Genomic DNA, 26,384 nt, shown 5'->3' with positions numbered 1-26,384 from the left:
ATATCTTGGCCTCAACACATGAGTAGGTGGTTCTGTCTCAAAAATGGTAAGTTGGAAGTGTAGGTTTGTTCTGATGGCTCTCTCTCCGAATGAAGAGGAGGTGGAGGGGTATATATAGCCTCCACACAAAATCTAATCGTTACACACAATTTACCAATCTCGGTGGGACCGAATCAACAAACTCGGTCAGACCGATTTAGTAAACCTAGTGACCATTAGGGTTTTCGGTGGGACCGATATGCGACGCGGTAGGACCGATATGGTTAGGGTTAGGGCATAACTAATCTCGGTGAGACCAATTACACAAACTCGGTGGGACCGATTTTGGTAATAAGCTAACCAGAGAGTTGGTCAGGTAAACTTGGTGGGACCGATTCGCTCATTTCGGTGAGACCGAAATGTTACAAAAAGGAAACAAAGAGTTTACATTGCAATCTCGGTGGGACCGATCGCTCACTTCTGTTAGACCAAAATGTTACGAATGGAAATAGAGAGATTACAATCCCATCTTGGTGAGACCGAGATCCCTATCGGTGAGACCGATTTGCCTAGGGTTTGTGGCAGTGGCTATGACATCTAAACTCGGTGGCGCCGGATAGAAATAATCGGTGGGGCCGAGTTTGACTTTTGGTTTGGGTCATATGTGGATATGAGAAAGTAGTTGAGGGTTTTGGAGCATATCACTAAGCACTATGGAGCAAGAAACTCATTAAGCAACACCTCATCCCTCCTTGATAGTATTGGCTTTTCCTATAGACTCAATGTGATCTTGGATCACTAAAATATAAAATGTAGAGTCTTGAGCTTTTGAGCTTGAGCAAATCATTTTATCCTTAGTATTTTGAGGGGTCCACTTTCCTCATCTATGCCATGCCATTCATTGAGCTTTCCTCAAATATTTGTCTTGGAATAGTATTAGCTCAATGAGCTATATGTTGTTAGGAATTACCAAAACCACCTAGGGATTGTTGCACTTTCATATACATTCTTCTTGGTAGATTCACGACAATTGGCAATGAAGAGTATGGATTGTCCACAACTATTACAATGCCTCTCCTTTAGGCTAGACCTTGTTTGCTCATTCCTTGATCTTGAGTAATTACGGTCGTTGGTCTTGAACTTGTTTTTGGAGTACATTTTGTTGAAGTTGTGGTTTATAAGACCAAATTCTTCACTAGATACCTCCTTGGGGTTGTTCTCGCTTGGAGTCTTCTGATTATCACATGTGACTTTGTAAGCTCCAGTAATCTTTGTGTTTGAGATGATTGACAATGAATATCTTCCTTATCCTTGAGTCTCATTTCATAAATGACAATCCTTTCTTTTTTTGAACACAATACAATCGAAGTCGCTCACATACACATGCATATACTCACCCCTATGAACGCACGCACGCACACCCTACCTCTATGACCATCTTCGAGAGACTGAGCCGGCATAGCATCTTCAGATTTTACGAAATCACAACAGGCGCCTAGCGGTCAGCGGGAACGTCTCCTCCCATTGAACGAACATCGTCGAAAGCCTGAAATAAGGATGTGTTTGGTTGATGTCGTCGACACCATGCCTGGCAAAATCGTGTGCCTGGAATGCGCCTGGGGTATCGTTGTTTTCTGCTTAGCCAGGCAATCTACGTACCATGGTGTTTGGTTGATGACTATTAAATATGTTACATCAGCCCACTGTACTATCTGTCTCTCCTAGTTTTTTTTTCAAAAGCAAGATTAGCACACCAACAGCCTAGGCATCCCATTCTGGATGCCTGGACCAAGCTAACTACATTCTCCAATTTTTGCCCAGGCTAATGACAACCGACATTTCTCTGGGCCAGGCTGGCGTTCAACAATTGAGGATGCCAACCAAAGAAACTACAGGCAGGTCTCAGGCAGACGCCAGGCCAGGCACATTTGATCCAGGACAACAACCAAACACATCCTAAATCCAAAAATAATGCGAGTACCAATCTCAAGCCTAGGACTTGAACCTGGTGGGCTTGGAATACCACTGTTCTCCTAACGATCTAACCATAGATTGGTCTGCAATGACAATCCTTCCTACGACCTTCTTCTCCGCATGTGACAATCACATTCTCCATGGAACGCTCATAGACGACCTAGGTGGGGTGGTGTACGGCCACATGCCTTAGCACACGCCAAAGGCTTACGTTGGTGAACACCCCGATCCCGAGAGATGGTACCGAGGGTCACGATCGCAAACAAGGACACAAGCGCATGGTGATGGAGTTGGACAACAAAGAAAACACTAGGACACTGAATTGGAAAGACTGGATCAACCCTAGCTAGAGAAAATAGTCGAGAATGACTTGTGTAAGCTGGATTGTAATTCCCTGGATCCTTGAATAATACAAGTCTTACTCGCACAAGAGAGAGAGAGAGAGAGAGAGAGAGAGAGAGAGAATGTCCTACCGAATCCGCCTCTGATCATGACTTTATCAATTACAGAACCGTCACTCCTAGGGCGGGACTGGGCTTTATAGCCCCAACATTGACACTGTTGGCTGTGGTGTGGAGTTTGGATACTCCCCTGTTTGGCAAGATGGTGGTAACTTAGGGAGCGTTTGGTTATCCGTCAAGCACTCGCTTAGCCCGGCACAACAAGGAAGTGATGAATTTGGTTCCTGAGCTAGCTTGCCTCGTTACCTGCGATTTCCAGACTTCTCTTTTGTTCAGTGAGCGAGCCAACTCGGCTAGCCTCCGTCAACAAGGCCAGCCTTGCCTAGCGAGGTAAACTAGCACGGGATCCAAACGCACCCAATTATCATCATTTTCTAAAAGCACACCACATGTAAAATCAACTACGATGCCGAAATCCTGTTAACTTGCCCACACACCTCCTCCCACATGTCTTAATTTCAAATTTCGCAATAGTTTACGGAACAAAACAGAAACAAAGCTTCCACAGAAATCCATCAAGGGCCCACCAAAGTATCGGCGGATAATATCTCGAGTGCTCCCTGTCATTCCGATAGCTGAGACACGGCCAGTGATGTATGCAACCCGACATATATACTACTCACCGGACCACAGCTAATCCCGGCAGTCACCAGCTGTGCGATACCAAGTGCGGTAACCTGACAGCAAATTAACATAACAATCTGTCAGTTATTAAGTCGAAGAAAATCCCCAGCCCAACCCAGTTCTCGCCCATGGGAAAACGTAAGCTCACTGTCAGCCACGACAAAAAGTCCATCGCTTTCCCCGGAACTGGCTGCCCGCCCGCCCGCCCGTCCGTCCTTTTCGGCTGGAATTTCATACCGTAGTCCACCGCCGGGGGAATGAGAAACCTCGGCCGTCGACAAGGCGCTATCCTTTTTCTTTCATCTGCTGTACGGCTGGCCGACCAACCGCACCTCCGCCGGCCGGGTCGAGGATTTGCTCGCCACCCCACCCCGCCGTCGCGGCTGGAGGCGCACCCGGGTAAGGTTCAGGTTCAGTGCACGTAGGTGGCCATCCAGGAGGAGGGAGGCACGTGCAGATTGGGGCCAGGTTTCTTTATCTTACTGTACTACAGACAAGAGGAGATACACCTACTCTGTCTCTCTAGGTGTCCCTGACTAGGTAAACAAATGGCGGTACTAGGTACTCCTATGTATGCTTCGGTATGAACAGGCCAAGCTTGAGTATTATCCTCTCGAATTGTTTAAATTTTCCTTTTGAGGAACTTGAATTGTTTAAATGTTGTGTTGTTCCGAGCATATCCTTCTGTTCTGTCGATCGGCATGGGAATTATGAATTGTGAAGATAAATAATGTTCCAAGCATATCCTTCTGTGGCCGCATCGGGGACGGAGACAGGCCTATGGCAAGTAGGGCTATAGCCCTAGGCCTAGGAACAATGACCCTTATAATTTCTTCTTAAAAAGTATGAAAAAATCATCAAAGTGCATCATTCAAGGTACTTAGCCCTAGGTGTAATCCGATGCTAGCTCCGCCTCTGGCCGCATGGGAATTAACTGTGCTGGCCAGTAGCACCGTGATGATCCATACTAGTAGATGAGATACAAATGTCATGCCGTGCATATCATGTTCTTTCTCCATTCACAAATATATAAGATCTTTAAAAAAAATCTGAATCAGATGTACATCCAATGGCTTAATAATCACTTAATTAAACATAACAGGCGCGCTTGCATTCGCTCATGTTTAAGCAGCCCGTGGTAGAGGATGGTTCATATCCACGTTTTTTTTCTTTTATAGGGGATAGGACTTGACGTGGTCATATGTCCACGTTTATATGCTGAAACTAAACAATGTCATCTTTGAAGGGTCATCTACTCGTACTAGCATTCTAGCTAGCGTGATCCCTAAACCTTTTAAAAGTTTTCCCCGGAGAAAAATCCAAGGCGCGATGGAAAACCTTCATGCATGCATGCGCGGGTCGTAAGCTCATGTCCTCATACCTTCCTCCACGTATTACGACATGGTACGTGGCTGCCGCAGCTCACAGATAGCCAAGAAGCGCAATCCGCACGTGGTGCAATGCGGATGAGAGGTCCAGAACAGAGAGGAGCAGCCCGCGCCTGCCGACGCACCTAGACGCGCGGCCATTCGACGAGCCGCCGAGGTGGTCGCGGGGATATATTTTCCCGCCGGAAAATCCCTCCCGGCTGTCGCGCATTTGACTCTTCCGTCCCTTTCAGCCCAGCCGTCGGGAGGGTCAAACTCTTGTCGCCGCGGGAAACTTCCGCGCAGCAGCGCACGGCCGTCCTCCTCATCCAAACAACGGAAGCCCACGAGCAGCTCGGGGACACGCGCGGGCCCGCCCCGGCCCACGTCGCGCGGGCGGGGGCCCGTATATAGCCGACCCGGGCGCCCCGCCCTACAAACGTACTTGGTCGCCAAGGAAACGAGCCATCAACAAAAGAGAAGGCTCCAGGTCCCAGGAGGCGGTATCACAACCTGCAGCCGCCTTTCTCTTCTCTTCTTCTTCTCTTCCAGCACCGGGCGGGCGCGGCCGGGGTTTTCTTTTCTCCAAGGTGGTGGAGCGGGCGAGCGAACGCGAGGAGGGGGAGGATGATGACGGCAATGGTGAAGGCCGAGCCGACGGCGGCGGAGGGGAGCAGCGGGCGGAGGGACGCGGAGGCGGAGCTCAACCTGCCGCCGGGCTTCCGCTTCCACCCCACGGACGACGAGCTCGTCGTGCACTACCTCTGCAGGAAGGTGGCGGGCCAGCCGCAGCCCGTGCCCATCATCGCCGAGGTCGATCTCTACAAGTTCAACCCCTGGGATCTGCCCGGTGCGCCTTCTCTTCTTCCTCTCTCTCCCCTCCCCTGTTTTCTCTTCTCCTTCTTCCTCCTTCTTGGTGGTTCAATGTGTGCTGTGCCGCGCTGACCTTGGCCGCGGGTTCGTTCGTGCAGAGAGGGCGCTGTTCGGGAGCAGGGAGTGGTACTTCTTCACGCCACGCGACCGCAAGTACCCCAACGGCTCGCGCCCCAACCGCTCCGCCGGCACCGGCTACTGGAAGGCCACCGGCGCCGACAAGCCCGTGGCGCCCAAGGAGAGCGGCGGCAGGACGGTCGGCATCAAGAAGGCGCTCGTCTTCTACTCCGGCAGGGCGCCCAGGGGCGTCAAGACCGACTGGATCATGCACGAGTACCGCATCGCCGAAGCCGACCGCGCACCCGGCAAGAAGGGATCCCTCAAGGTAACCCCAACGTCTTCCAGTTCGCAGTTTGCTCACCAACAATACTGATTCATCGATCGATACTGAATACTGATCCTTCTCTCTATGTGATGTGCGGCTATTGCAGCTGGACGAATGGGTGCTGTGCCGGCTGTACAACAAGAAGAACAACTGGGAGAAGGTCAAGGTGGAGCAGGACATGGCTGTGGAGGCCGGGCCAAACGGGGAGGTCATGGACGCGCTGGCGACCGACGCCATATCCGACAGCTTCCAGACGCACGACTCCTCGGAGATCGACAGCGCCTCCGGCCTGCAGCAGCGCGTCTTCACGGACATGGCGCAGGGGCAGCCGAGAGGCGGCATGGTGACGGTGAAGGAGGACAGCGACTGGTTCACCGGCCTGAGCATGGACGACCTGCAGACTTGCTATATGAACATGGGGCAGATGGTGAACCCGGCGACGATGCCTGGGCAGGACGGCAGCGGCTACCTACAGTCGATGAGCTCACCGCAGATGATGAGGCCGATGTGGCAAACAATCTTGCCACCATTCTGAGATGGAACCAGAAAGATATGGTGTAAATTATTGGAAATAGAAGTGATTAGACAAATATACTTACTTTGTTGAACTAGAAAGAGATAGAGATTTCCCAGGCATGATTCTGAAGATGTGGTGGTAGGCTTGTAGCAGTATTTATTCTTTGGTTTCGATCTATAAATTTGGTATTCTGAACAAACATGTGATTTTGTTCTCATAATAATCTCAAATTCTCAAGTCTAAACACCAAACTTGTTCTTCTGACCTTTGATCAATCTGAAACAAATCTGAAACATATACTCCCTCCGTCCCGTATTATTTGTCTTGGATTTGTCTAGATACGGATGTATCTAGACAGTTTTAGTGTTAGACAGAGGTAATATATGATTATTTCACAGCTGATATTTCATTTTTCACCACTTCCAATTGTTTAAAAAAAATATTTGGTGTTTATCCGAAGGTTCAGATATTAACAGTATAATGGTAACATTCAGTGCATACATGAACAGGCAGACTGCAACTGGTTGTCGACCACGCAGCTATCGGTTAAAGTTGGGACGTGATCATGCACTATGTTAGTCTGCATCATGAGTCATATGAGTTAGCGACACTTGCAGGCTAGCAGCTATAAGACGCCATGAAATTGACAGTGGGCACTAGTATGACAAGCATGGCTCAGTTGGCTGTATCTTGTACAGCCAAAGTAAGTTGTTTTCACCATAACTGTATCCATTACCTGTCATCGTCTTATCAACAAAATTTAAAGCAACTTTGCATCAACACCATCTTTTGGAGACTGGACTTGCATAACAGAGATCAGGATATATGTAGTGACAACTGACAGAACAAGCTACTTGCTGTTAGCAGGGATATCCTACAGGATATTACAGAAAGGTCTTGAAACATCACATGCGAAGATAAATTTTTGACGCGTACCATATTATCGTCGGTATGATCGAATCACCTACAGCTACTAGGCCTAACTGAAGCCACAGGATACCAGAGAAAATAACACCTAACTGATCAGATATAACTGGAACTCTGGTAAACGCTCACCTCAGAATCAACAGATTCATTGATTACAAGCAGGCTGGCAGCAACCCGCTCCAGCTTCGATCCAATGTGCTCTTGTAGCTGGACTATTTAGTGTGCACATGCACTGAATTAATGCTATCAGAAAGGTTGCAATGGCTGGCTGGCAGAAAGAGAACAATATGTTTGTCAAGAAGAAAATTATATAACCTAAAACTTCACACGGCGGCCGATTCTGCAATGGGATGAGCGGTCACTAAATGGTTATATGTGAATAAATATGCCAGTGCACTAAGGGAATTGTTGTAAGCATGAAAATGAAACTGCTAATATTGAATACAACTACATATTGAAAATGTGTATTTAGTATCAAACCATATGAAATGAGCTCTCATTATTTTGTAAAATCTCTGCACATATTATAATGCGAAAGTATAGGAGTCGGACCAGTATGAATATGGTGGACACTCATTATATGTTGTGAACCAATCATCAAACATGTACCCAGTACAAACTATGAGCTACAAAAGAAGGGTTACAGCAAAGTGATGCCTATCCAAGTCTAAACAGAATAAACCCTAGGTTGCACTTTCTACTTCCGATCTACAGCCAAGCAATCTAGTGAGAACGAAAATAACTGGGTAAACATACTCTTTTCAAATACGGCAGGAGCTCTGCGCCTTCTTGTTAGAAGGAACAAAGTTTGATTACAGACTGGAACAAAGGAAACCAAACAGCATACCCTCAGCTGAGGTCATCGCTGACAATAACTCTTAACGAAAGCAAGGCCCTTGCGCGCGTGGCTTCCTTGACCAAACCGGCCAGAACAAAGTAGATGAAGATCACTTGAGGGTAATCAGACTCATCTTTCTGAATAACCAAATAATCTCTCTCCAAAGTTTCTACCAGTTACTCCAAAACAACACCCGTGTCCCTCTTTATAGACCACTTCCAAGTGGTCTTCGTCTTTACCACTCTCTACGAGTTACTTTGAGAGACACCGAACCACGTCTTGAACCGACAGAAGCTGACGCCTTGGCAAGCTCTCTGCCTGAACGCCACGCCTGTATCATTGATTCAGTCTTCTCCTCTGGTGAAAATCCCTTGGCTTTCATCTCCTCATAATACTTTGCAGCCTCCTCTAACTTCCCATTCAGGAACAGTCCATGTATGAACACAATGTACGCACTCCGATCAGGGGTCAGCCCATTTGCAGGCATTGCGTTCCACAGTTTCTCCACACTGTCGTGCTGCTTCCACCTGCAGAACTTCCGGATCAACATAATATAAGTGTCCATCTCTGGCTCACAATGTAGTGCCTTCATCTTATCCAAGAGATCAAAGACCTCAGTGGGGCTCGTAGCAACATCGAACAATGCATGGAATGTCCTCACTGATGCCAACAGCCCCCTTCCTACCATCTCATCAAACATCTCTCTTGCCTCCTGGATCTGACGAGCCTTGCAAAGAGGCCGAATGAGGGAGTTGTAAGTGGCCGTGTCTGGTGCAACCCCCTTCTCCTCCATGCTCCGGACGAGCGCTCTTGCCTCATCCACACACCGCCCCTTGGCGAGCGCGTGCACAACTGCATTGTACACCTTCCGGTCTGGCACAATGCCGGCCTCTTTCATGCGGTTAAAGAGCTTCATGACCGAATCCAAGCTCCCGGCCTTTGAGAAGCACGAGATCATACTCCCATAGGACACAACGTCCCTCGCGACGCCCCTGAGCTCCATGACGGTCCAAAACCTCTTGGCCTCCCGCACGCTGCAGACCATGTTGCACCAGCCATTGAGCACGATGTTGAAGCCCTTGGTCTCGAACGGGAACTCCTTGTCGCTGGACAGAAGCAGGTGCTCCGCGTCCTTGACGTTCTTGTACCGGCAGAGGGCGCTGAGGAGGCCATGGAACTGGGCGACCCCAGGCTCAATGCCGAAGCTCGGGAGCGCGCGGAACGCGGCGATCGCGCTAGCAACGTCTCGCGCGGCGCAGTATCGCCGGATTAGGAGGAGCACCGCCCTCGGCGACGCGAGCGACCTGCGGCGCATTTCGTCGAGCAGGGCGCGCGCGTCGTCGAAGCGGCGGTGCCTGGCGAGGATGGCGAGCATGGAGTGGCACGCGTGGCGCCCGGGGGCGTACCCGGGCTGCTGCCGCGCCCGCGCGGCCGCCCACCGGAACGCGGCGTGCGCGGCGGCCCAGCTGTTGCGGAGGCGCGAGAGCGCGGCCACCACGAGCGTCTCGGAGGCCGCGGCGCCGCATTGCTCCAGGAGGGCCCCGGCGCGCGCGGCGTCCAGGTGGGCGCCCTCGGCCGCCGCGACGACGGCGTCCACGCCCCGCGCCACGTCGGGCGGGAGCTGCTGCTGGTCCGGGAAGGAGAACGGGTCGTCCTCCTCCCCCTCGCTCTCGCCGCCGGCCGGCTCCCGCGCGGTGGAAAGGCGCGGGGCAATGGGCAGAAGGACAGGCCGACTCCTCGGTGGCGGGTTGGAGAATCCGGGGCCGGAGAGGCGCACGATCGCTCCCGCGAGAACCCTACGCAACATGGAGGAGGAGCGAGGAGTGAGGACAAGAGAGCAACGTAGTACGCCCGGCAAGGGCAAGCAAAACACAATCTTTTTGTCTTGGACGCCGGCGCGGGAGGGAGAAAGCCTCGGACGATTTCGAGTCCAGCCTCCTCCACTGCTCCACCTTCTCGCTAGACAAGGGTATGCCTCTCCCTCTCTCTCTATCTCTCTCCATTGCACCATGACATAATAATTCTAAGCAGACGAGAGAGGCGTTGGGTAGTAGGTCTGGAGGAGACGGAGCCCCTCATGGCGCGGTTCCCGGCTGACCTCTGGAGGCAGGGATGCGCGCCCTCCCACGACGCCGCCGCCGCCCACGTCCGGGGCCTGGTGGCCCTCCTCCTGAGATACCAGGCGGAGAGGCGCCCGCTCCTCCAGATCCACGCCCAGCTCGTTGCCCGCCAGGTGTTCGACCGCCGTCCCACGCCGTGGCACGCGCTCCTCAAGGCCTACTCCCGCGGCCCTCTCCCGCAGGAGGCACTGAGCCTCTTCAGGGACGCGCGGCGGCACGCGGCCGACAACACCTACGCCTTCGTGCACGCCCTCGGGGCCTGCGCGGCCCTGGCGTGGCCGCGGGCTGCCGTGCAGCTGCACGGGCTTGCCGTCCGGAAGGGGTTCGAGTTCCACGCCTACGTGCACACCGCCCTCGTCAATGCCTATGTCGTGTGCGGGTGCCTGGCGAATGCTCGGATCGCGTTCGACGAGATGCCGGCCAAGAATGCGGTTACTTGGAACGTGGTGATCACCGGGTTTGCTGCGCGGGGCGAGGTTGAGTACGCGAGGCTGCTTTTTGAGCGGATGCCCTGTAGGAATGTTGTCTCGTGGACCGGGATGATTGATGGGTACACGCGCTCCTGTCGCTCGGTAGAGGCCATTGCTCTCTTTCGCCGCATGATGGCAGAAGGTGTTGATCCAAGCGAGATAACTGTGTTAGCGGTTGTACCTGCGGTATCTAATATTGGAAGGATTCTTTTGGGTGAGGCCTTGCACGGCTACTGTGAGAAGAAGGGTCTTCTTGTGTTGGATATCCGAGTTGGTAATTCGCTCATAGACTTGTATGCCAAGGTTGGGTCTGTACAGAACTCACTGAAGGTTTTCCATGAAATGCTGGATAGGAGAAACTTGGTGTCATGGACATCAATAATTTCAGGTTTCACAATGCACGGGTTGTCAACTGAGGCTGTTGAACTGTTTGCAGAGATGAGAAGAGCTGGAATCAGGCCTAACAGAGTCACCTTCTTGAGCGTTCTCAATGCTTGCAGCCATGGTGGGCTGGTCGAGCAAGGAGTACAGTTTTTCAAAAGCATGGTGTATGAATACAGTCTAACTCCAGAGATCAAGCATTTTGGGTGTATCATAGACATGCTAGGGAGGGCTGGACGGTTATATGAGGCCGAGCAAGTAATAAGTGGTCTGCCAATAGAGGTTAATTCAGTCGTGTGGAGGACACTGCTGGGTTGTTGCAGCAAGTATGGGGAAGTGGAGATGGGGGAGAGGGCAATGAAGAAGATACTAGACATCGAAAGAGAATCTGGAGGTGATTTTGTGGTGGTATCCAATATGCTCACTGAGCTTGGAAGGTTTAGTGATGCTGAAAGAGCACGGAAGCTAGTAGATGAGATGAATACTGTTAAGGTTCCTGGGCTTGCTTTGGTTGGCGAGAGTCAGTAAGTCGGAACCAAATTATTGGGAAGAAGCTCCACATAGTTTTAAGAGTTTATGTTCCATCATTAGAATTGTCTCCCTGCATTATACCAAATAGCCTTCCTACTTTATGGTGGGTTTATTGTGTTCTTTTACCTTTTATCTATTATCTTTCATGCAAAGTTAAAAGAACTAAGTCAGTTTATTTCTTCTTGGCTGCTGAATGATTGTTGAATCATATGACCTTTGTATACCTTGTATTTAAACACCACCATCTCGTTATCCAATGCTCGCTATTTTTTATATATGTTGTTAATAAGCATCGACAGTGTGCTCATTTATTCCACTTTCAAAAAGACTAATTCACGGTGTTATTGTTTGTCGCTTTTGTACTAGTTCACAGCATTACTTTTTGTTGCTTCTTTACTAATATTGGTAATCCCTTGCAGGAAGCAGAGGTGTTGAATGACATGTGCCGTACTGCATTTCCCCTCACTGATCCACAGTTCATGAAAAAATCCAGTTTTCTTTCAGCATTGTAATGATGGAAGCCATAAAGAAGCTTCATGGCCATCTCATTGTTTCTGGGCTGTACAATTGCCAATATGCAATGTCTAAGATTCTCAGATTCTATGCTATCCTACAACCAGATTTGGTTCTTGCTCATAAAGTATATGGGCAGATTGAAGCGCCAACAACTTACCTTTGGAATATCATACTCAGGGGGCTTGCTCAAAGCGATGCACCAGAAGATGCAATCGCTTTCTACAACAAGGCTCGAGGAAAAGGCATGGAGCCGGACAACCTGACGTTTCCGTTCGTAGTGAAGGCCTGTGCAAGGGTTGGTGCTCTTAATGAAGGGAAACAGATGCACAGCCATGTACTGAAGTTCGGGCTTCTTTCAGATATCTTTGTTTCCAATTCGCTGATTCATCTGTATGCTGCCTGTGGTGATTTGTGCTGTGCAAGATCTGTTTTCAATGAGATGCCAGTTAAGGATGTGGTGTCCTGGAACTCTTTGATATGTGGATATAGCCGGTGCAATAGATTGAAAGAGGTTTTGAAGTTATTCAAGTTGATGCACGATGCAGGAGTGAGAGCTGATAAGGTCACTATGGTCAAGGTTGTTTCTGCGTGCACTCGTCTAGGAGATTGGAGCATGGCGGATTGCTTGGTTAGATACATAGAGGATTACTGCATAGAGGTGGATATTTACTTGGGCAATACTCTGATAGATTACTATGGCAGGCGTGGTCAGCTCCGATCAGCAGAAAAGGTTTTCTTTAACATGAAGGATAGGAACGCCGTGACACTGAACGCAATGATCACCGCATATTCAAAAGCTGGAGATCTGGTTTCGGCAAGAAGGTTATTCGAGGAAATTCCTGGCAAAGATCTGATCTCGTGGAGCTCTATGATATCTGGCTATTCACAAGCTAGTCAGTTCTCTAATGCTTTGGAGCTCTTCAGGAAGATGCAGAGAGCCAAGGTGAAACCGGACGCGATCGTGCTTGCAAGTGTACTCTCCGCCTGCGCGCACCTAGGCGCTCTCGATCTCGGCAAGTGGATCCACGACTACGTGAGGCGACACGGGATCGAAGCCGACACCATCCTGCACAATTCTCTGATCGACATGTACGCGAAATGCGGAAGCACCAAGGAGGCTCTGCAGGTCTTCAGAGAAATGAAAGAGAAGGACACCCTATCATGGAACTCGATCATAATGGGGCTGGCGAACAACGGCGCCGAGGAGGAAGCCCTGGGCGCCTTCCACGCCATGATCGCCGAAGGGTTCAGGCCGAACGAGGTCACCATCCTCGGCGTGCTGATCGCCTGCGCCAACGGGAAGCTCGTCGAGGAGGGGCTCGGCCACTTCGAGAGCATGAGGTCGGTCCACGGCGTGGAGCCGCGGATGAAGCACTATGGCGTCGTCGTCGACCTCCTGGGGCGTGCCGGTCGGCTGACCAAGGCGCTGAGGTTCATCGCCGAGATGCCCGTCGCTCCTGAGCCCGTCGTCTACAGGATACTGCTGGGGGCGGCCAGAACGCACGGTGATTTGGGGATCGCCGAGGTGGCCGCCGAGAGGCTCAGGGAGCTGGACGACGGGAACAGCGGGGACTACACGCTGATGAGCAATGCGTATGCGGGGGCTGATAGATGGGGCGACGCCATGGAGGTCAGGCAGCGGATGGAAGATAGTCGTGTGAGGAAACCGCCCGCTTGCAGTGTCGTCGACTGCTGACCCTGCTAGCTATAGAGTGATGCTCGGGTCCATGGACCGAGAGAATGATGTTAATTATTCTGTAGCCAATTTTGTCATAACGATGTGAATAATGCAAAGCCAGAAGAAAGGATGCACGCCCGTAGGCACACATTACTTTTATTTAAGGATACATAGATGATATGCATACAAACAACATTGATATATGCATATAAACAACAGAAAACTGCATACCGCCGTTGCCAGAGAAGGAAAGCATCCCTAGCCAGGAGCCGTTAATGCGCTAAGGCTGGATCTAGCCCGATAAGGAACATCAATCGGAGTCCGTTAATGAGCTAAAGGCTGGATCTAGCCCGATAAGAAACACCAATCGGAGTCCGAGCCTCTTCAACGCCAGCTTCAGGGTCAACGCCAACCCGCCCTTCAACAGGCGTATTCTCCACCATCTTCCTCAAATCCGCATCAGTCATCACCGTCGCACTCCAAGAGCAACTCATCACCACCGCCATGCCAAGGTGCAACAGGCGGTCGTATTCTCCACCATCTTCCTCAAATCCGCATCAGTCATCACCGTCGCACTCCAAAAACAACTCATCGCCACTGCCATGCCAAGATGCAACACCAGATAGTAACCGCACTGACAGCTTGGAGCCTTGGACCCCACAAGCTATCGTCGGCGCCTGCAACACCTACAACGAGCAGGAGCACGGGCTGGGAGATCATTATTCCTATGAGCACCATGACATCACGGGCTGGAAGATCATTATTCGTATGAGCACCATGACATCGGCAGAGGAAACTCGAAAACCACTCTAAAAACATGCCTGGACAAGTGCTCGAAAACCTCTATAAGACTAAAACATGCTTGGACGAGAGAGACCGGAGCTCCCCTCCCCCTCACGATGCCAATACGATGATAGGAAAGGAAGGGGAGCGACGAAATCACCGCCTCACTTCTATTCACAATGTGCCATGCAGGTGAAACCATTCGATGCTCTTGCTCCTATAAATCTCATTGTTTTGATTTTCTAAGTATATACAGCAAGACTTAAAAGCTATTGAATTAGGACGGGAGACTAGGAACTTCGAATAATGAGCAAGCGCCCGCTGCAATGAGAAAACTAGCCAAGTGACAAGAACCAACATAAGTACCATTCATTATAAATAAACTCATCGAGACAATCCAAAACGTTAACACCATTCAGCCTCACAGATAAGGTGCAAATTCAAGATGGCGGGGTAATAACTTGACAAAGGTCTATGATAGTAGGATAGGAAACAAGGCTAGGCAGCACAATTCTATGTCTATGGCGTAATCGACTTTCAACGCTTCCCGCCGCCACCGCCAATCTTTGGGCCCTTGGAACCCTTCTGCACGGCGCCCTTGCCCCCCTGTGACTTCTGGGACTTGGTCACCTCTGCCTTCTTGGCCTTCTTCTCATCCTTGGTCTTCTTGATGCGCTCCTTGATCTCACTGCAACATGATGAATCAAGGGTAAGATGATTGAAAAGCAAACAATAATATCAACAGCTGCTAGAATATCCAAAGATATCAGTTTTTGCAACAGAAGATTTAGGAGTAGACACAATGCAGGAACAGCAATAAAGAGATAGAATATGTTACCGGAGAGCAGCTTCTCGGGCAGCATCACGGACTTCAGGCTTCTCAGCCCTCTTCTTCTGGATAACTTCCAGAGTGGCACCAACAATCGACCGTGAGTACGGCTTCTTGGTGGTGCGGCGCCTCTTCTTGGCAGCCTCAGCATGGATGTCCTATTGACACATCGAAGCACATCCCAGTAAATATGCATGACAGGACAAATCAGTACCCAAAAACAAAAAATAATCCTTTGTTGCAGCAAACACAAGAAGTCACATATCATGAGGCTTAAGATTACAGAAGGAATGGCACGCATGAATACAGGCATGCTAACAGAAGCAGTGATCTATAAATAACATAACAAATGTGATCTAATTGTTTGTTATAAATACCAACGCACAAGCATATCAAACTGTAGGGAGGAATTTGCCCTCAAATTAATGACAGGTGAAATGCAAATTACAAAATAACCAAGTTCATGCGAGCTAATTCTAGCAACATTTCTTCGGCATAAAAAAGGATAATACAGTAACTGCATGCTGGACAATGATGGTCTAAAAATGAATAACTTAGCAGCCAAAATGTGATACCTTCTTGTGCTGCTTCCTGTACATTGCTGTCCAGCAAAGCTTTGCAGGCTTCAGGCGGTTGTGGAAGTAGCGCTTGCATTTTGAGTTGGCAAAGAGGAAAACCTGCAGCACAAAATATCTGAATCATTAGTGGGTTGTTCCTGTTTGAAGAAGAATCAACATAAAAAAGTTCTAGGCTTAATACTGATGACCTAGACCATTCAACAACAATATAAGTGACCTTAACATAACAAAGTTTACCTGCGAATCCGAACGAATGAACCTGATACCCTTCCCAGGGTAAATCTTCTGGCCGCTAAAACGGCAGAGCTCGGTCCTGTAGAACAAATGAAACAACAATTTGAGCACAGTGCTATCAAACTAAAAAGAAGACAAGCTAATTTGCAAAAACATATAGCTTACTTCAGAACCATCTTCTCAGCCTTAGAGAACTTTCACAAGCTCCTACCTAAAAATGAGATCAGAACAAACATGAGCAACACTTAATAAGTGCATAAAGCAAGTAACACAAAAGAACAATCAACAACAAAGCAGGCTCTTTAGCATAGAATGACCACAAAGCACAATCATCAAAACCTCATAACCAGAGTGTAAATTGTGTACCCATGTTCATCTTTCATACTAAAGTGTGTGGTATCGGGCGACTACTGGCTGCAGAAAGTGGAGTAAATCTCTGCTGCAAAGCGGGTTCCCTGTTTCTCTTGCACAATAAAAATATGGCAACTGTGCAACCAGAACGGCTACCATGCCTCAGTACTTGTGCTCTGGTCCAAACGAGCGAACCTACTGGTCACGAGAAGTTGAATCTCTTACGACCTTAGGCCCATGAGTTAGCTGTACTCATAGAAGAAACTCTTGACACAAACAATGTCAGATGTGCATCCCGCACAAGAATCAAATGGGTGATGTTGGGCGACTACTGGCGGCAGAAAGTAGAGTTCAATCTCTGCTGCAAAGCGGGTTCCCATGTCTCTCTTGCACAACAAATAAATGGCAACTGAGCAACCAGAACGGCTACCGTGCCTCAGTACTTGTGCTCTGGATCCTACTTTACACAAACATAGAATAACAAAACACCTGAAGCGTAAAAGGCTGGGTGATTATTGGGTCACCGGCAGCACAAACACAAAGAAGCAACTGCTGCATACTGCGTACCCATGCACATCTTGCACAGTAAAGATTAGGCCGCCGGAAACTACAACAGCAAATCTGTGTCGGGTGCCCCAGTACCTGTGCAAGATCTCACGAACAGCAGGCAGATACTCACTCAACCAATGAAACTAATGGACGCGTCCAGGTCACGGAACAACAAACCCCATTGCGCGCTCCACCGCGACTAAAGATTGGACTCACGGAAAACGAACGCATCTCGGACACCCGCGACGGCGAAACCCTAGGAACAAAGCTACTGCCGGTGACCTAGGCTACGAATCGAGAGACGCGGCCGCCTATCATCGGATCCAAACCAACCAGACCTTGCGAAACGAAACGGAAGAACTGGCGGAGGAGCGGCGCGGCGGAAGGAGGGGCGGCGGCCGGACGGATTGACCTAGGAGGACGGGGGAGATGGGTCGGAGGAGAGGGAGGAGAGGATGGGAGGGATACCTTGGGCGAGGAGGAGGCGCGGCGGCGGCGGATGGGGGGAAGTGGGGGGAGATGTGTGCCGCGGGTAGGGTTTTGATGACCTCGCGAGGGGTGGGGTGGGGTGGGCGCGGGGTTGTTGGGCTAATGGGCCGCTCGAGTAGGGTTGCTGATTGGAGCCCACTGTTGCTGGACCGGGTTTTTCGTTTTGTAGCCCCTTTCTCATTTCTCGTGCCGCGTCTTTTCTGGGCGATCCCTAAAAAAAACGTCTTTTCTGGGCGAGGCCTCCTGTTCTTTTTTTTTCGAGGGGTGACGCCTCCTCGTGTGTTTTTTTTCGGGGGTAAAGAAGTTTTATTTCATGATAACAGATTTATTGTTTTTTTTAGGGGTAACAGATTTATTGTTAAGAGACAAGAATACGTCCACGAGGTGGAGTCAGAAAAATTGTATCAGTGCGGTTAAAACTGATCAGGGAGGGCCAAACCACTGAAAAAACTGATTTTTCGCATCAAACAATCACTATTTTTCACTGTTCATTAGCAAATATGCACTAAATCCCAGATATTAGGGCCCCCCATCTTCGCCAGTCGCCACTGGTAGCCCTGTGGCACATTCAGTGCGGCTGTATCTTACCAGCCATCTGTTACTCTATTCTGACTACGATAAAGTTTTTGAGAAATAAACACCCGAGCCTCACTCAGGGCTTTGATCTTCAAAGCAAGATGACTACATGGAGAACGACGCGCAAATTATTTGATGATTGCACTCACGGTTTCAGGTACAACAACAAATGTATACAACTGATACACGTAACAAATTAAACAGCAAATCCCTACTGGTCGAGAACAAAACTTTTGGATATAAGAAAAAATGTTCTGGGTGTTCAGCTGTTTCCTCCGCGTGGATTTCTTCGCCTTGCTGCTTATTATCACGATCAGAAGTAAAAGTATATATCCTTGTGTAAACTCTTCGCTCTTTCATCAGAATAGATATGCCTGCTTTCAGCTACCATCTTTGTCAGGCTCGGAGCTTACGATCGGTAGGTTCCTTCTGTACTGAGGAGAAGTCAATCTCCTCTCCAATGGCGTCTTCCTCTTGCTCACCACGAATCTGTTCACCCCCTTCCTCATTGGCATTATCTCGGGGAAGTCCTCGTCGGGAATGTTGGCAAGCTCGGAGATGTCCTTTATCTGCGCTGCCCTCCTGAACCATCTCTCGGCCTTGGCTTCCTCGGACATGTCCAGGGGATCGGGGTCCTTCACAGCAGAGCCTTCTAAGCTCTTTCCAGTATAACCTCCACCTCCGTAGCTTGAGTAGCCTGTTCCTTGATTAGGGTTAGTGGAATCAATGCCAGTAGTAGAAACCCTACTATCAGGATGTGAACCACTCCAATTTTGGTTGTTGTTGCTGCTCCAAGAATTGCTGTTGCTGTGATTACTATAGCCGGGCGAATAAGATGGTTGTGCAGAATAGCTTCCCTGATTGTAAGTAGATGTATCTCGACCCTCGTTGAAGCTCCCCTGAGAGTAGTTTGTGTTCAGAGTGTTCGAAGAGCCACTGGATTGACCACCTGCCTGATGAGGTTGTGTCTGATACTGATAGCTGCTAGATCCACCTCTGCCATCACTAAACCTCCCCTGGGACTGGGAGTAGTTTGTGTTCCAAGAACCAGTATTTGAAGTTCCACTAGATCGATCGCCCACCTCACGAGGTTGCTGTTGATGCTGATAGTTGTTAGATCCACCTCTGCCATCATTAAAACTCCCCTGGGACTGGGAGTAGTTTGTGTTCCAAGAACCAGTATTTGAAGTTCCACTAGATCGATCACCCACCTCACAAGGTTGCTGTTGATGCTGATAGTTGTTAGATCCACCTCTGCCATCATTAAAACTCCCCTGGGACTGGGAGTAGTTTGTGTTCCAAGCGCCAGTATTTGAAGTTCCACTAGATCGACCACCCGCCTCATGAGGTTGCTGTTGATGCTGATAGTTGCTAGCTCCACCTCTGCCATCATTAAACCTCCCGGGGGAGTAGTTTGTGTTCAAAGCACCAGTATTTGAAGTTCCCCGAGATCGATCACCGACCTCATGGGGTTGCTGTTGATGCTGATAGTTGCTAGATCCTCCTCTGACATCAGTAGACGTCCCCTGGGAGTAGTTTGGATTCCAGGCGCCTGAATTTGGTGTACCAGCAGATCTATCACCCACCCCATAAGGTTGTTGTTGATACTGCTGGCTGCTGCTTCCACCACGTGTATAACCACCTGGACTCGAGCTCTGCTGAGAGTAATTCCTATTCGAGTTCTCATTATTCATGATGCTACTTCCCTGAGGGCCAATCACCTGTGAGGTGTTTTGGCTATTTCCCGAATGTCTTGATGAAGCATTTGTTTCTGGCAGCTTATCAGTTGATGGAGAACTTTCTGACACTATTCCTGTATCTGGAGTACTCTCTGCTGGCGCATCTTTCTTGGCAAAATAATCAGGAGGAAATGGAACAAACGGGACGAAATCAGAATTGTCAGCCTGCTCAAGCACACTGCGCCTCTGGTACTGTGGTGATGTCAGCAAGCGGTCTTTTTTCTTACTAATAACAAACCGATTCTCACCCTTCCTCATTGGCATAATATCAGGAAAGTCTTCATCAGAAATAGCACTTGAAAGGTCATTTACACTATCGAGTTCTGCGACTTTCTTGGACCATTTCTCAGCAGTATCTAATGACTTATCGACATCTCTCCTCTCAGTTGATGCCTGTGTGATATCGGGTGCGGAACTACCAGTTTCCTTATTTATTTGACTGTCCCTATCTGCCTGTTCATTAGTCTTTGCATTCTGTGGCTTGGTAAACAGATCAGCAGATAATGGCACAAAAGGAACGGGGTCGATATCACCAAGATGGCCTGTTAATTTCCTGGGAGTCTCAGCAGTTACACCCCCATTATCAGACTGATTGTTTGGGGCAGAAGTAGATGCCGAACGCCCAAGTATCCTGTCTAAAGTTTGACTAATCTTGGAGCCGGATGCTGTTGCTTGAGGGCTATTGTTACTGCTGTACTGTGCACTTGCCAATCTTCTCTCCAATGGTGTCTTGCGTGTGCTAACTACAAATTTATTGACTCCCTTCCTCATAGGCATAATCTCAGGAAAATCCTCATCAGCTGCCAGACTACTTAAATCAGCAGAATCGTCAAGTTGAGATACTTTGCTCAACCACCTTTCTGCCTTCTCATCACTTTGAGCGAGTTTTCTCTCAATTTCAGATCTACCAGCATTAGTTACATTAAGAAGCTCTGCTACACCACCTAAACCAGCACCAGCAGATGCAGTTGTCGCTGGTCTTTTGCAAGCACATCTTAAGCATGACATGTTCCTCCCATAATTATAGAATTCACACCTTGGCGAAAGGACAATACGAAGTCAGCCATCTCGAAACATAAATAATTTCAAATCACAAAAATGAAGTTAGCATGTCGAAGCTTACTGAGGGCATTCCCACTCTCTGCCAGTCAACATCTTCTTTGGCCGATGCTCATTGCACTCAAGGCACCTCGCATTTCTTGCAAAGTTCATAAAGCTACATCTGTAGGTTGCAGAGCATATTTAGAGTCAACATTACAAAAAATATGAACAAGGGTAAAATATTTCAAATAAGTACTCCCTCCGTCCCATAATGTAGTGTAGTGTCAAAAAACGTCTTACATTATGGGACGGAGGGAGTAGTAAACAAACCAGTAGCAAATAATTTCAAATGTCTCCGACAATACAAGTAGTTGCGAATTTATTTTACAGATGCGAGTTTTGTGCCTCTTTGTACAAAATTATGAGAATAGCACATAACTGGTCATGGTTAGTTAAATGTTGGTTAAAAATATAGATGAGGAAACTTACACAGAGGTAAAACAGGCCAAGTGTGAAAAGATTATGAGACAACAACAGCATTGTTCAAAAACGAAAAATGATTTGTTACATAGATGCATGCTTGTGCAAGATTCTGCTACAGCACAGAAAATGAGTGTGTATATTTTAGCTGTATCACATCTAGGAAGAGAAGATGTAGAAATTAGTTGGCACTTTAAAGTAAGGCGATGTTGTTCAATTGATAAATAAAAATATCCATAACATACCTTGTGCAAATCCAGTCACCACGTTTCATCTCAACATTTTGCCCTGGATGCCTAGAGAATCGCTCAGGTTGACTCTCAACTGTTGACTCCACAAAACTGGAGGTGTGGGGAAGTCCACTAGAATTAACTAGCTCAGCCAAGATATTTCTAACAGCTGAATCAGTGAGTTCTTTGTCTTCTAAATAGTTGTTTGACGAACTGTATGTGTAACTTAGCAAGTACCGAACAATGTCCACAGTTACCGCTCTGACTGATTGAATTGCCTGGCAAAAGTTATCACATCTTTAGTGTCTTGATCAATACAGTTTTGTCACATTTCATAATGTGGGGTCAACATTTGTGAATTGGCAACTGAAACCTGTTGCAAGAATACTTAAGAAATCTGTTGTTCCCGTACAGGATATGCTTATGGCTTATCCCAAGAATCCCCCTTTTCGAATTCGATTTCAAGAAATGAAATAAATGGGAATGCTTCTACCACAGAACATCTCAAACCAAAGCCCAAGTCAACTAACTCACTATATATATATATATATATATATAGGACAAATGTTTCCTACAAGCAGTGGTAGTTACCACCACTTGCGTTTTGTATGTTGTATGTAGTATCTGTCGAAACCGAGAGTATGTACGTGTAGTATGTAGTATATAACAATGATTAGGTAGTATATATACAAATTTTTAGGTAGTATGTACCATTTTTTGAGTATGCTCTTTTTTACGTACAAATATGTACGTATTTCACAAATATAACAAAAACTATGGGCTCATATGCAATTTGTTCATGTAACTTGTTTTGAAATATCTTAAATATAGTATATAAACATATTTAAAATAAAAAAATAGTATATATAGTACCACATGCTAGTATATGAGACATGTGGGGTAACTACCACCGGGTGGTAGGATGGATTTTCCCTATATATATATATATATATATATATATATATATATATATATATATATATGAGAAATCTCTCTGACTTAATCCCTATCCAAAAAGGAAGGATTTGAATTTGTTCTATGAGAGCTCCAGCTTCCTCCACAGCACCGAGGCTCCTAATCGCCACCACCGCTTCCTTCCGATGACGCAACCTCCACACCAGCCGCCACGCCTTCATGCCTCCACCTGGCGCAAGTTATGTTTTGTGACTTCGTAGTTATATAAGTTCTTAGTTGAGCTCTGTGCCCCTCTGGATGTCTTTAACAGTACAAGTCACGCATTAAGTTGTATGCATTTGCTAGTTAAGCTCTGTTGTTCACAGCTTGCTAGACTGCAAGTTGCATTCAGTAAGGCTAAGGTGTGATGGATGTTTTCCTCTTAACTACATATATACTGACTGTATCCTTGTATTACTTTCTGTAAAATGTCATGTAACCACAGTTGTAACCCTGGTGAAATCGGAACTGAAGAAAATACAGCATTCTTATCAGGCATTCAACATCACCCATCATAAAAGCAACAAGGGATGCAACAAAGGTGCAGGGAGAAAATGGGAAACTGAGATGCTCAAAATTTTATGGGAATTATACAGAGGATTGTCCCTGAACTGAATGGTATGTTTGGTCTTTCCTTCTTAATTATATTTTCTACTGTATCATTCACAATAATATATGGCTACAATCCGGTAGAGCAACATATGCGGTGACTTGAGCTAACCAAAATAATTATCTAGTTGACTGATGATCACACATATGTAAAATCTACTGTAACCTACTCCCTCCATTCCATAATTCTTGTCGTGGTTTTAGTTCAAACAAGTCGACAATAATTATGGAACGGAGGGAGTACTAGATATCCACTCAACAAGCGTGACGTGACCAACTTGCAAAACGGATAAGAACTCACATTGTCCTCTTCACCCGCGAGGTATTGCTGCAGCCGCTGCGCAGATTCCTCACCTCCCTTGAACAGGGCCGGTGCAACGTTAGACACCACAACCTCGACGTCCTTCGTTGGGAGCGACCTGCGGTCACATCCAATCAATCAGCAACTTGAGGGAAAAAAGAACAGCCGGCCAGATGGCCAAGCGATTCACTTCACCTGAGAAGGTCGGGCCGGTCGCGCGCGAAGGCCAGGCAGGAGGACACAGCGGACTCCGCCTCGGCCGACAGGCCGCTGCCGGAGGCGACGGCGAGCTCATCGGCGGGGGAGGGGGCGCGGGCGGCGTAGCCGGCGGCCGCGAGGCGGTCGACCAGGCGGGACCATTCCGGGAAAGGGGCGTGGAGCGGTGGGGTTGACGAGGCGGAGCTGGAGCTGGAGCTGTAGGGAAGGGGTGAGGCGGCGGCGGCGCCCGAGGTGGAGAGCGTGCGGAGGGGAGAGGGGGAGGAGGGCAGGTGTTGTTGGCGGGATGCCGCGGTGCGCGAGGAGAGGATGAGCGCGAAGGCGGCGGCGGAGGGCCGGAGACGGAGCGGGGAGGAGGTGAGCAAGAGGGAGGACAGCAGCTTGGAGGCGCTGCCCATGGCGACGGCGGAGAGCCGAGACCTGGAGAGGGTTCTACGCCTGCTGTAGGCCTTTGCCTGCTACTCCCAAATTGGCGGCCCAGCGGATGGTCGGGTTTAGCCGCACGGCGCTGTAGAAGAAATATCTCGGCATGATCGCACGGCTAGGATTCACCAATCACCCCCGACAACGAGAGAGGGAATCGTCCGTTTAATAACCCTGAACCTGAAGTAGCAAAACCGGATCAAAGGCCCCTAAACCGACCGATTTTGAGTGATGCCAATATGGTTGCTCATGTGCTAGCGCAAAATGGTCGTGTTGATCCACCGAATATGTGGTTGGACTCATCTCGAGGGTTTATCCTTGAACTTTTAGCGGACGATGTAAGTGTTGTTTGATTTTTAATAAAGCTAGCTATGATGGCCTTCTCCTCAAAAGAAAAAAACCCGACCGATTTTGAAGACGGTATAGTTGAAGGCATCTACGACGCGGACGTCTTTTCTCCGCAAACCGGAAGCAACCGGGGCCTATGCGGGCGTCCGGATCACTTCCATGCACGCTTTTGATTGCTCTGGCCAATAAAAAATCCCACCCTCGCTCGTGCCATTTTTCGTCCGAAGCGAGCTGCTCACATTCATGCCGTTCTATAGAGGTCACTTCGCATTAACGCTAGCCCAGAGCGGACGTGACCTCTTGCTGGCGCCGACATTCAAGCGGCTCGCCGACCAAGAGCTTCGTCCGCGCCGCTCCCCCGGTGTCCCCGCCTGTTCAATGCTGAAGAGACGTTCATTGGACGGGATAGGACATGTAACAACCCGAGACCAGCTCTCTATATTCTTTCAGTGATATAATCATTATTATATCACGGTTATTTAATCATCACATTCATCATGATATCATTGGCGTTGCACCGGCAATTCGTTTGTCGTCGTGCCGGAATTATCTGGGTGTTTTTATAAAACTTATTTCCGTTTGTGTATGTTGCTTCTCCAGAAGAGGAGAACTTTATCCTTTGTCTCTGTTTTGTTTTCGCGATAGAAACTTTCGATATATTCATCGACTGTCAAGGTAGTATAAAGAACAATCAGAATTAAAAATACATTCAGGTCCGTAGACCACCTAGTGACGACTACAAACACTAGAGTGAGCCGAAGGCACGCCGTCGTCATCGCCCCTCCCTCATAGGAGCCGGGCAAACCTTGTTGTAGTAGGCAGTTAGAAAGTCATCATGTTAAGGCCCCGTAGGACCAGCGCACCAGAACAACACCCATCGTTGATGAAGAGAAGTATAGACCGAAAGAACCCAACATGTAGACATACGAACACAGACGAACGAAGATCGGATCTACGTGGATCTATCAAAGACAAACACCGACCGAAGCCGGTGAGATCCGCCAGAGACAAATTTTCACACGCCCTCCGATGATGCTAGAAACACCATTGGAGCGGGGGATAGACGGGGAGGACCTTATTCCATCTACAGAGAACCGTTGCCACGTCAGATCTGTGAGTAGGACACAAACCCTAGCAAAACTAAAAAAACAAAGTTCTCCTGCCGGCAAGGGCCAGAAATCCATTGCGCCTCCATGGTCCTAAGATCATTGGAGACGAGGTAGACCGGCGCGGGGGCCGATGGGAGGTAGGAGAAACCCTAGCACGCTGGGTGCAGGGTATGAGCGGTCGTTGTGCCGTAAAAGTCGCGTGTGATCTGACTTTGTGTGCAAATTTATTAGACCAAACGGACACGCGACCATGAGTTAGTTTTAAAATTATTTTATATAAGTGGGGATTATTAACGAGTCAGAAGTTTGCGAGAGGTCGCATTATATTATAACTATATTGTCTGTCAATTTTCATCTGATTTAGAGGTCGTTTTACATTCGAACCGTTAAACTAGTAAGACACTATAGCCGGATTAATGATGCGGATGTTTTTTCTAAACAAAACGTCTAACCGGGCCTTTTCATTTTTCTCTATCCTAAGCTCTAACATAGCCCACACACCCACCTAAAATCGGAATATCCTATTTGACGCTCTTTGCGTCACGCTGTCGAGGCTTCGCATAAGAGATAGCGATCGAACCGGTTTTTTCTTTCCTTTTGGTTTTTCTTTTTTACATTTTTCCGTTTATTTTTCTGCTTTATTTTCTCTTTTCTGTTTCTTTATTCCGTTTCATTTTTACTTTTCAAGTTTCTTTCGAAAAAAATTCATGTTTCTAAAATTGTTCGTAAACTTAAAAAAATTGTTCCCACTTTTAAAAAACGTTCATTTAAAAAAATGGCGGTGTTTTCCAAAATTGTTCATAAATTCAATAAAAATCACAATTTAAACAAAATGTTCTGTGATTTCGAAAATGTTCCCTTTTTAAAAAATGTTCATTTTCCCCCCTTTTTTTGGTTTTATTTT

The 26,384-nt window shown here is 48.1% G+C and overlaps 5 protein-coding genes across 6 annotated transcripts; 2 read left to right on the top strand and 3 right to left on the bottom strand.

Moving 5' to 3' along the window:
- The first annotated feature begins 4,839 nt into the window (after positions 1 to 4,839).
- Positions 4,840 to 6,379, top strand: LOC100682505 (NAC domain-containing protein 68). The gene is made up of 3 exons (XM_044494700.1): positions 4,840 to 5,255; positions 5,377 to 5,663; positions 5,770 to 6,379. Exons 1-3 carry the CDS (start codon positions 5,033 to 5,035, stop codon positions 6,196 to 6,198), a joined length of 939 nt encoding a protein of 312 aa, XP_044350635.1. The 5' UTR covers positions 4,840 to 5,032; the 3' UTR covers positions 6,199 to 6,379.
- A 1,247-nt stretch (positions 6,380 to 7,626) lies between these two features.
- LOC123067623 (pentatricopeptide repeat-containing protein At5g15010, mitochondrial) lies at positions 7,627 to 10,648 on the bottom strand. The gene is made up of 3 exons (XM_044490345.1): positions 10,502 to 10,648; positions 10,044 to 10,222; positions 7,627 to 9,741 (listed from the first exon to the last, which is right to left on the bottom strand). Exons 1-3 carry the CDS (start codon positions 10,646 to 10,648, stop codon positions 8,181 to 8,183), a joined length of 1,887 nt encoding a protein of 628 aa, XP_044346280.1. The 3' UTR covers positions 7,627 to 8,180.
- Positions 9,762 to 13,810, top strand: LOC123071187 (pentatricopeptide repeat-containing protein At2g22410, mitochondrial). 2 transcript variants are annotated; one of them, XM_044494699.1, is made up of 2 exons: positions 9,762 to 9,914; positions 11,867 to 13,810. In XM_044494699.1, the coding sequence occupies exon 2, from the start codon at positions 11,959 to 11,961 to the stop codon at positions 13,657 to 13,659; it is 1,701 nt and encodes a 566-aa protein (XP_044350634.1). In that variant the 5' UTR covers positions 9,762 to 9,914; positions 11,867 to 11,958; the 3' UTR covers positions 13,660 to 13,810. The 2 variants fall into 2 exon arrangements, with proteins under 2 accessions (XP_044350634.1, XP_044350633.1); XM_044494698.1 differs by lacking the exon at positions 9,762 to 9,914 and adding an exon at positions 11,261 to 11,550.
- Positions 13,811 to 14,768: 958 nt separating this feature from the next.
- LOC123071186 (60S ribosomal protein L24) lies at positions 14,769 to 17,555 on the bottom strand. Its single transcript, XM_044494697.1, has 6 exons — positions 17,434 to 17,555; positions 16,231 to 16,276; positions 16,069 to 16,144; positions 15,829 to 15,930; positions 15,263 to 15,411; positions 14,769 to 15,112 (listed from the first exon to the last, which is right to left on the bottom strand). Exons 2-6 carry the CDS (start codon positions 16,239 to 16,241, stop codon positions 14,962 to 14,964), a joined length of 489 nt encoding a protein of 162 aa, XP_044350632.1. The 5' UTR covers positions 16,242 to 16,276; positions 17,434 to 17,555; the 3' UTR covers positions 14,769 to 14,961.
- Positions 17,556 to 18,140: 585 nt separating this feature from the next.
- Positions 18,141 to 24,088, bottom strand: LOC123071185 (zinc finger protein VAR3, chloroplastic). Its single transcript, XM_044494696.1, has 5 exons — positions 23,580 to 24,088; positions 23,385 to 23,502; positions 21,536 to 21,798; positions 20,893 to 20,991; positions 18,141 to 20,805 (listed from the first exon to the last, which is right to left on the bottom strand). Exons 1-5 carry the CDS (start codon positions 23,996 to 23,998, stop codon positions 18,411 to 18,413), a joined length of 3,294 nt encoding a protein of 1,097 aa, XP_044350631.1. The 5' UTR covers positions 23,999 to 24,088; the 3' UTR covers positions 18,141 to 18,410.
- Between the last annotated feature and the right edge of the window lie 2,296 nt (positions 24,089 to 26,384).

The sequence above is a fragment of the Triticum aestivum genome, chromosome 3B (assembly GCF_018294505.1).
Source record: "Triticum aestivum cultivar Chinese Spring chromosome 3B, IWGSC CS RefSeq v2.1, whole genome shotgun sequence".
Lineage (NCBI taxonomy): Eukaryota > Viridiplantae > Streptophyta > Magnoliopsida > Poales > Poaceae > Triticum > Triticum aestivum.
The sequence above is the reverse complement of the archived record's forward strand: the minus strand, read 5'-3'. Positions and strand labels throughout refer to the sequence as shown.